General features: G+C 41.0%; 1 protein-coding gene across 1 annotated transcript in view; it reads right to left on the bottom strand.

Annotated features, from left to right (window-relative positions):
* Positions 1-1,639: 1,639 nt before the first annotated feature.
* Positions 1,640-10,373, bottom strand: part of tgm5l (transglutaminase 5, like) — a 13,116-nt gene continuing 4,382 nt past the window's right edge. Inside the window, exons 6-14 of the mRNA XM_019879733.1 lie at positions 9,805-9,982; positions 9,565-9,700; positions 7,872-7,975; positions 7,488-7,727; positions 7,109-7,177; positions 6,829-7,029; positions 3,981-4,138; positions 2,318-2,454; positions 1,640-2,056 (exon numbers count right to left, since the gene is read on the bottom strand). Coding sequence (XP_019735292.1) covers positions 1,906-2,056; positions 2,318-2,454; positions 3,981-4,138; positions 6,829-7,029; positions 7,109-7,177; positions 7,488-7,727; positions 7,872-7,975; positions 9,565-9,700; positions 9,805-9,982 — 1,374 coding nt within the window. The 3' untranslated portion in view covers positions 1,640-1,905. The remainder of the gene's footprint in view (positions 2,057-2,317; positions 2,455-3,980; positions 4,139-6,828; positions 7,030-7,108; positions 7,178-7,487; positions 7,728-7,871; positions 7,976-9,564; positions 9,701-9,804; positions 9,983-10,373) is intronic.

The raw sequence follows: 10,373 nt of genomic DNA on the forward strand, positions 1-10,373 counted from the left end.
AACTCTTTTCCTTGCTGGGACAGGTTAGCTAGCGCAGGAGTTGGGCGACCTCTTCGCACAATATCCAGCTTTTGGTGGAAGGTCTGTCTTGAAAATTGTGTGGAAAGTAGTTCTGCAACCAGATCAACGTCTTCTCCTTTGGCCATTTTGGGTTAAAATGCGAGTGATAGCTCTAGCAGGCGCTAATCCAATCTTTTTTTTTTTTTATCTTTATTGAACAAATCAGGATACAATTCTCAGGAAACAGAAAAGGCGCTAATCCAATCACCGAACGCGCACGGCCAGTCTCGACGTAAGGCCTTCTCGCTAGCCCCAGTATGCAGAGAGAACAAGTCAGGATACAGGATACAGTCTGAGACTCGTGATCTGATATGCTATTGAAACCTGACTGTGCCCGTTCACTTACAGCGCACAGGGGCCTGCTCTGTTTAATCTGAAGGCCCCGAGCAAATGTAATTTACCTGGCAATACAGCTAGCTGAAATATGATTGGTTAAAAACTCTACCATAATAAATAACTTATTTGTCGAGTGGCTTTCAATGTTATTTAAAATAACATTGAAAGCCACTAAACTAAGTGGAAATATTACAACGTAAAGAATACAGAGAATAATTTTGTTTCCATATTTATGAAAATAAAATAAATTATAAAATACATAAAAGTAAATTTACTTTTCTGAGAATGTTTAGGCCAGCAGAGAAGGCCTTGCTGGCCCTCAGGGTCCGCCACTGACATTGAGTTATTCAGAAAACTATAGCATAAAGAACATGCTAACAAGTTCACCAAACCATAAATGTCACTCCAAATCACTAAATCCAATGAAATAATCATCCTCTGTGTCACTTTAAAACAACTCCACCAACTTTGGAGGTAGAAGATGCAGCGCTTCCTCTTCTAACGTCGCTTACGTCAGACTCATCGTGGTTTGATCAACGCAGGTCTAGAGCGGCCTCTTGTGGTTAAATGTGAAAATAACATGTGAAAGGATATACAGTAATGTGTGAATAATTTCACCCATAAATCGCTCCAGAGTATAAGTCGCACCCCCAGCCAAACGATGAAAAAAAACTGCGATTTATTGTCCGGAAAATACGGTATGTAAATTTGAAAATAAAGCCTCAAACATATTAATTTAAATTGTTTGATGCGGGTGACTGGTGACCGCGTCCACCTCACAGTGCAGCGGTATGAAATTTGATTCCGAGCTGCGGCCTTCCTGTGTGGAGTTTGCATGTTCTCTTCGTGGGTTTTCTCCGGGTAATTTGGTTTCCTCCAACATTCCAATCATTAGTTATTTGAACACTCTTTATTGTTCCTAAGTGTAATTGTGAGTGTGAACGGTTGTTTGTCTACTGGATGCATGCCCTGCAATTGGCTGTCAACCAATTCATGGTGTAGCTCGCCGACTGCCCAAAGTCAGCTGGAATAGGCTCAAGCGACCCCTGTGAGGATAAGCGACTCAGATAATGAATGGATGAATAAATTGTTTCATGAATTAGGTTAAAACATTAAATTTGAAGAGTAACCTACCAGAGTTTTGTAATTTAGCATTTCATTTCACACAAAGATGAAATAACCAAAATACTATTCTAAAACCATGTGAACAAAATATGCTATATTAATTCAAAGGTAAGTACAGTACATTTTTTCCATGACTAATTTATCATTATTTTAAAGGACATTTGTTAACAGGTCAAGATTAAATGATTTGTTTCGTTATCATTTTCAGTAGCGGTCATCGCGCTTCCATAGACAGTGAAGTAGTACGCATGTAACACAACATTTAATATGAATAAAAATAATTTTATGTCACAGCTTGGTCATTTAAAAAAAACACAAAAAAACTAAATCACAAGAGTACAAGACGGCATTCACATTTAACTGTTAATTAAACAACATATTGGTCTATTGAGGCTGGATGGAGACCATCTTGAATCCTCTGACAGTGGACTTGTTTGAGAGGGTCAGCGAAGCCTGAAGCATCTTAGTTCCCGTCATCCTGGGGACAAAGGTGATGCGTTGCTTTCCGCTTCCTCCTGGACGCAGCGGGAACATCCTGGGAAAAAAAAACAAAACAAAAAAAAACAAGAAAAATATTTCTTTTAATGAATCAATAATGTACTGCTCACTTCAAATTGTACTTTTCGGCTCGATCATTGCCTTTTTAGTCCAATTGAAACTTGGGATATTGGTTACCATTTTTTTTCGGACAGATACAGAGTACGGATATGCAACGTTGCTTCGCTTCTTCCGTCGAAAAACTTCCACAGTCTTATCATCTTCACCATGTTCAAAGAAGGAGGAGATGGCAACTTACTTGAAGTTGGCGTGGCCTTGGAGGAGGCCGGCGCCGGACACACTTAGCACGCCGCTTACGGGATGCGAGAAAGGGTTAGTAAAGGTCACGCTGGCGCTGTGCTCCCGCTTCAGGGCCAATTTGTCTTCTCCTTCAATCTGAAGGGAGAAGCAACGTTAAAATCCAAGTCATTAGGGACACCTGAAGAGTCCATCCGTCCATCCATTAAAGGGGAACGACAGGCAATAAAAAAATGTTGGGCAATATGTGCCCCCACTCGTCTAAACAAAGTATTTTGGAGAATACTGCACTCATGGAGTAAGAATTAGGCAGATTTTTCCATTTATTTTCATCCATTTGAAGTGGCTGCTTTTTGTGGACCAAAATTGCTCTCTGCTGTCGACCAAAACTGATGTAAAAATGCCTTTGGGCTTGAATTGTGAACAGCATAGCTTTTCTGAGTTCGGTCTCAGGACGATTTGCTTTTAGTTCGACACTGAGAACAGATTAATCACGATAATAGAGATTCTGCTGTAAATCACAGGCATCAGGAAAAAATACCCATATGTACTGACTTCGCTAAACTGAGCATGTTTTGTCAGTTGTTGATTGGCGGCTGTATTCTGTCTGCACGCCTTGCTGATTCACTTCGGTGTTTTCCCAGCCTGTACTCAATGGCATGTTAGCGAATTGGCATCCTGACATTGATCTGCACCGCAGTTCCAAAACAGAGGTGGAGCCAGCCAGGTACACAAAAGAAGAAACACAACCATTGACACAACAATGTCAATGCACAGTGACTATATGCTCATGATGCAGTACATTTAAACACATGACAAGTTTTTTTTTTTTTTTTTTTGTACAAAGACACCTTTATTTCAGCGCTGAAACAGGCTACAATATTTTTGGTATTCATTTATGCTGTTCTCTCAGTATACTATAGCCGTACTGATTTAAAAGTGCATTTAAAGACCTTTTTAAGCGCAATACTGTATATGCTGTAACAACATATGGTGCATTCCTATATTGTGAATGTCACTTATTATGGGGTGTTCTGGAACATAAGCCCTGCGATGGAGGGGGATTTACTGTAGTGTGAATTTGTATTTGTTTGAAAAGAACATTTTTTCTCGATTTTGACATTTCAAAACGGGTCAACTTGAAGGGGAGGATTAACAGTGCTACTGCAGTACTATCTACAGCACCTTGCAAATCGGATTACATTGACCGGTAAATCATGGAAAATTCACTCACTTAGTAACTCATAATTGGATACAAATTACTTAAACTCTCTATATAATTGAACAATATTTGAAAAATAAAAATGATAAAATGTGTTTATGCATTCCAAACTGGCATTCATTTTCCATTCATTTTTATGAGGTGTGAAAAAAGAAATCCGGTATGTTTATTTTTGTTGCTGAAACATCACAACAGAGGACTTTGCTTATGTACAATTTATGGACATAAATAAGGTCATAATAATAAACGTGGTTACAAAAATACATGAAAACATGAACATTATTATTGTTGTAAAGGCAGTATTTTTGATGGAAGTGTGGGGCAGCAAGTGTGACTGTGTGTGTGTGTGTGTGTGTGTGTGTGTGTGTGTGTGTGTGTGTGTGTGTGTGTGTGTGTGTGTGTGTGTGTGTGTGTGCGTGTGTGTGTGTGTGTGTGTGTGTACCTGAATAACAAGCTCTGGAGTGGCCACATTGAACTCCTCGAAGGCCAGCACACGCTCATGTGTGGCCATGTCCTCCAGCACCGCTGCCAGGTTGACCAGGTCGTCCCCGACCACGTCTTCGTACTGGCCCGGATGGATCTGCTGCTTCAGGACCTTCACTGCGCACACACAAACAAGGACATTTCACTATGTTTGAATAATCACTTTATTTCATTCATTTTTATTTAGATATTATTTCTCTCTATATAATCTTTTTATGTATTTCATTCTTTAATTGACAGAGATTAAAGATGGAACTTTCAACAAACACTGTCATCATACAAATGACAAAAGTCATTCATAATAATAAAGTGAATTTAAAATAGTAAAATATAAAAATGAAAAATAAATCAATGGTCCAACTGACTACAGTAGAATGTGACTAAAAAAATATAAATCCAATATATAAGAAGCTAATCACAGTATAAATGATTCTTAGATAAAAAGTGTTGCTTCATATAATTGTATATACCAGTATATGCATTGTATATATGTGTGTGTGTGTGTGTGTGTGTGTGTATATATACATTTTATAAAATGACATTATTAATAAAATACATATTACATGATTTATCCAATGAATTAAGTCATTTTACGGTAAATTTGAATTATTTTGACTGAAGAATTTCTAACTTCAGCAAGCTACTGTAGTTGACATTGAATCACTCATACTGAGTTCCATTTTGCATCATTTTCTTCACATTTCAATCCCCAATCAAGAAAATGAATACAGTGGTACCCATACATGGCAATGGCGAGTGATGAAAAAAGCGGAAGAGGCGTGGCCTGGACGGGGGAGTGGCCTGGACGGGGGCGTGGTTACTTACAAAAGTGGCACTAAACATGCTGAAGATGAAGCGTATTAAATTTACACAGTTTGAAAATTGAACAGAAAAAAATCCCAAGATCGCCACTATTCTTTCAAGTGAAAATTTGTGCAATTTTGCCTATGCATTCCTGGTGAGCACCAATATGTAACTCCAAATTTGCTGCTCAAAATCAAAACTAAAAAAGTAAACACATTCCCTGCCATATTTAAGATTTGTTCATAACTTGTATTCATAAAGTGTTGTGTAAATGTGATAAAAAGCTGTTGATTCTTACCTCATACAGTGACAGTGAATATTTATTATGCATACAATTTATTATGCATAACCGTGCTTTATTATCCAAGACAAAACGTGAATTATCAATATGAACGCAAATAAAAACAAATAAATGTTATCATGCTGTTGCTACAAATGCATACCAAATAAAAGTGAAAATATCATCCTCGTATATTTGAATAAAAAAGTATATACATCGGAGTGTACCTGTCTATCGGCGAGGGGCGTCAGTGGAGCAGATTTCGTTGCTTGGTTCAGCCAAAGTAAGTACCCCAGCGCGTAACGTCTTTAGTTGTATCCGCTGACGAAGTTTGTTTGAAAAATGCCGATCCCAAAGAATAATTGCTCCGTCGAATGGCGATTTTGTCGGCATGTTTTTTCACTTTTGTTGCATGATCTGTCAGTGCCACGCATCCACGGGAGCCATAGTTAATTAAGTCACTACAATACACACAATAAAAGACTCCTGATCTTTCGTCAAAAATTTCATAATTCCGCTCAAAACGATCCCAGAACAATGAATTTGCGAGACGAACAGGCCGCCATGAATCAGGTAAAACAATATGTTACATGCAATTTGATTGGTCCAATCGCTTGTAGTTAACCAATCGCTTGGCCGTATATAATCGAGCTCAGACTTCCGCAACAAAAAATGCCTTCAGTGATCTGATTAGTTGAAGCTTTCATACACGTCCAATCGCAGGGCTGTTTACAAACGGAAAACGGAGAGACTGTTCGGGAGAGCTCGTGAAAACTCGATGATAAGGTACCTGACCGCCCCTAAAATTTTCTCAACGGATTTAGACGATTCACAAAAATGATCAATTTAAGAAATAAAACGGCGGATTTCCGCGGATCCGCGGAAAATTGCCATGTATGGGTACCTCGACCTTCAAGTGGCCCATCTCATAAATTAAGTTTTTCAAGGAACGAGCTGTGGCTTGACTGTTTTTTTTTTCTGGAGTCGCAAGTAAAACTCAGTTAGGAGCGTTACATGCTAGCTGCTAGCTATTTGGTGGCAAACTTTGCAACAAGAAGCAGATAGTAACAAGTCTTTGAAAAAGGCCAAGTTCTTTTCTTAAGAGGTTTATGGCAACTCCCATTCGAAGTTTGTTATAAACCAAAAAAAAAAAAAAAGCTCTAAATCACATAACTTTGCCTTACAGAAGTCAGCTAACACGTACATGTAGTGGAAAAAGCCATACATGGGCTGGCAAAACTGACATCAGGTTAGTTCTAAATCTTTCAACAACTTTTATCCTTTGTTGAAAAAGGCGAACATGACTGCTGGCCTTCTTCTATTTCAGCATCAAATTGACGTGTAGTATTTCTGGATATTTATTATTACCGCCCCTGCTGGCCATGTTGCACACACCAAAAAGAGCAGCACAATGTTCTCTTGACTTAAAGCATGAAATCATGATGCACAGCTCCTTAACATTCTATTCAATTGTGTTCGTTTTGTTTTTTCCATGTAGAATATTCTCGAATGCTATTCATCTCATTTTTGTCGGGGTTTTTGGAGGGCTTCTCCAGATAAATGTAATTCTCATTTATATCAAAGGGGAGAAATGATTTCAGATGAGTGTTTTGAGCTGCAAGGGTGTTCACGGAACCATTAGACTCATAATTCAAGACATTGCAGTAATTACACATCACTTCCTCTGTGACTACGGCCTTCCTGTATACAAACAGTGGCCTACCTTCCAGAGGGCCCAGTTGTATCGTACTGTGGTTTTCCCAGAAAGTCTCCGCAGGGCTGTTGTTGTATTCTTTGATCTGCGCGTTGACATGGACCTTCATCACCTTGGCCACGCGCTGCCTGTTGATGACCTTCAAGGTGATGTGGATAACCGCACCAGCCACGGGGGTTTTATCCAGCGTCAGAATGGCAGCCAGCTTGGCTGTTCGAAAATAATTCATTGAACTCAGACGGGTGGTGTTTTGAAAGGCTGCAGAATTATTTTGGATGGAGGTTCTTACTTGTGCCTCGCCTTAGCGTGGAGCTCTCTGAGCGGGAGGAACTGTTTGATGAGAGTGTTGAAAAGCGGCCTGTTTTGGGAAGAAAACAACAGTTGGACTTCAAAACACAACAGGTGGTAAAATTCGGAAGATATGAAATCATTTCAGATGAATTGCCAGTAGAAAAGGAAAAAATTGAGATTGTTATTTATTTATTTTTTTTTACAACTATAAATGTAGCTTCCCTCAAAAAAAATCTCACAATGTCCTAAAACGTGAGTACAGCACAGCATGACGAACGTATTTTGCTTTGACTGGAGAGATTTCATTTTAGGTTCAATTTTAGTTGTAGCAGTGTACACCTGAAGGCAATACACATTGTTAGCGTTTTGCATCTTACTTTTGATATTTTTATAATCCCCAGTGATGTTGTGCAGCCTGGGGAAACCCACAGATTTGGTGCAGATGAGCGGCCCCACTCTCTCCGTGTCCACGCTGCGGCTCACCACGCGGCCCTGGCTCACCACGCATGTGTGGACGTCAGCGTTCACCTCGGCGTAGACAAAGGGGATGTCGTAGAAGAGGTCGATACGGCGCTCCTTGATGGCCTTGACGGGAGCCGGGCCGCAGCAGAACACACCTGGTGAAGACAAAAAAAAAGACAGTTTGGATTTAAAGAAGACATATTGCGATAGGGGGAGCACAGTGCGCTCGTGGTTAGTATGTCTGCTTTACACTTCTGAGGTTATGGGTTTGAGTCCCTGCTTTGCTATGTTTTGCTGACCTCTGCTCCTGTGCTGCGGGGTGGGATCCAGAGCCTGCCAGCCATCCGCGTCGCTGCCCAAATCCCGCCGAGTCATCCAACACTCGACCCAAACGTGGAAGTTCCTGTTTGGGGTTGGTCAATGTCACAATGAAAATATGTTTCAATCAGAAATCAGATTGACATGCTCTATTCACCTAGAAACTGATTGCCTGATTGTATTAAAAATGCACTTTCCGGAACAGAATTGTACTTTACAAAAACACGTCAATGTAAAAACAGAACCAAATACACAGTAAACAGTTTCATGCTTTAATGACCACTGATATCATGCTGCGCCATCTAGTGCGCATGTGTTGGCCGCTAAAGGACAGTGGTCTCTTCTGAACTCAATAAGCTGCAAGAATATTTGTCGTTTTTGACAGAGGATAAGGAATATACGCCTGTGAGTTGGTCTGGATGATTACGGAAAAAATAATAATCATGATTATTTTGACTGAGATTAAAATCAAAGTTGTTGATTATTCAGATTTTTCATTTATTTCAAAACTTCATACTATTTATTCAACTCCCAAAACTCAACTACTCAAAACTACCATCACAGCCTCATGCCAATTCATCCCTGCACAATGAACACTTTATTATTGAAAACTATTCTTTTTGCCCAGTATATTCATCCATCCATCCATTTTCTGATCCGCTTAATCCTCACAAGGGTCGCGGGGGGTGTTGGAGCCTATCCCAGCTGTTTTAGGGCAGTAGGCAGGGGACACCCTGAACCGATTGCCAGCCAATCGCAGGGCACACACAGGCGAACAATCATCCACACTCACACCCACACCTAGGGACAATTTCGAGTGTTCAATCAGCCTGCCATGCGGGTTTTTAGAACGTGGGAGGAAACCGGAGTACCAGAGTAGCAGGCTCATGGAGAACATGCAAACTCCACACAGGAAAGCCGGAGCCGGGATCGAACCCACAACCTCTGCACTGTGAGGTCGATAGGCTAACAACTGGACCACCGGGCCGCCCTGTCCAGTACATAAAGCCCTTGAAATATCAGATGAAATTCAAGCCTTCAGCATTTTCATTCTGCTCTATCCACACCTTAGACACCTACCATCTGTGCATAAGTTGAAGGCTTGAATAAGCATTACCCTTAACTATTTATCAATTATTTTCACAAATCTTTGGACTTATGGGGACCTTGGGGATTGTATTTCGTGCCATGTCATTTTGAAATATGTGTTTGGTATGACAAAAAGAAAAGCCTTTGAATCTTTGTGTGCTTGAATTTTTAGGAATGAAAAATTCCTTGAATCTTTGAAAACTCACTTCACTATCCATCCACTCATTATCTGAACCGCTTTATCCTCACGAGGGTCGCGAGCGTGCTGGAGCCTATCCCAGCTGTCTTCGGGCAGTACACACTGAACTGGTTGCCAGCTAAGAGTATGGTTATACTGTGTTTCTATTTGTGTTGCAGCACCATTTCTGTTTATACAGGTTACGACGACAAAGTTGATGATATTTTCGTTAGCCCATCAATGGTGTTTTGCGTTGAGTGTTAGCATTACGCTACCAGACTTCAGTTAAGTGTTTGTTTTTTATAAATGGTGAATGCAAAAGGAAAACGCTGATGAACGGGCGGCTTCCATCACTGCAAAATTTGCCAGTGTTCCTGTCTGAAACAGACTGCCAGTAATTTGCTGACCAGATTGAGTCTTTCGTGCTCTTCAGCTTCTTTCCCATCTCGCTGTAGAACTCCTCAATGACCAGGTTGCCGTTGGTGTCGTGAGCCGAGTTGAAGTTTGTGACGACGCGGCAAGGAATGCCAAGGACGCGCATGACTGAAAAGACAACGTTGCAACACGGGGGAACATGACAATCATTCTTTTTTCCAAAAGATGACAAAAGGCTCTGCGCTTCTGTCATGGACTGCATGACTAATTACCTGTACACATGACAGCAGCAAACACCCAGCACTGGCCATACTTGACCGGCCGGTACCCGGACTGAGCCCAGGTTCTCAGGATGTCTCCGCTGCCGGTCCACGTGGATGCGTGGACCCCGCCGCTGAAATCGCCTGACCAGTTGCCTTTTAGCACGCCGCGGTCATCTTCGCAGTTGATCTATGTTGATAACAAGTAAAACGAAATAAAACACGATGCTGCCTCACACAGTTGCGTAGGTCAAGATGAGGCGTCAATGAAACGACTCAAATAGTGGCACTATCAAGATCACGGAAGAAGTATAGATTATATTTTATTTAGAGAAAGAGTTTTCAAAGAGCAGCCAATTAGCTTAGCAGGTTTTGCTTTTTTATGTTATTCTAGCTCAGGGGTGCCCAAACTTTTTGGACCGAAGATCTACTTTTCGTTCAACCACCCTCCCCGGATCGCCCCTTACCGCGCACGCGAACTCACGCGCGCGCGCGTGCGCGCGCGCGCACACACACACACACACACACACACGCGCACACACACACACACACACACACACACACACACACACACACACACA

Source organism: Hippocampus comes, unplaced genomic scaffold (genome assembly GCF_001891065.2).
Source record: "Hippocampus comes isolate QL1 unplaced genomic scaffold, H_comes_QL1_v1.1 scaffold205, whole genome shotgun sequence".
Taxonomy (NCBI): Eukaryota; Metazoa; Chordata; class Actinopteri; order Syngnathiformes; family Syngnathidae; genus Hippocampus; species Hippocampus comes.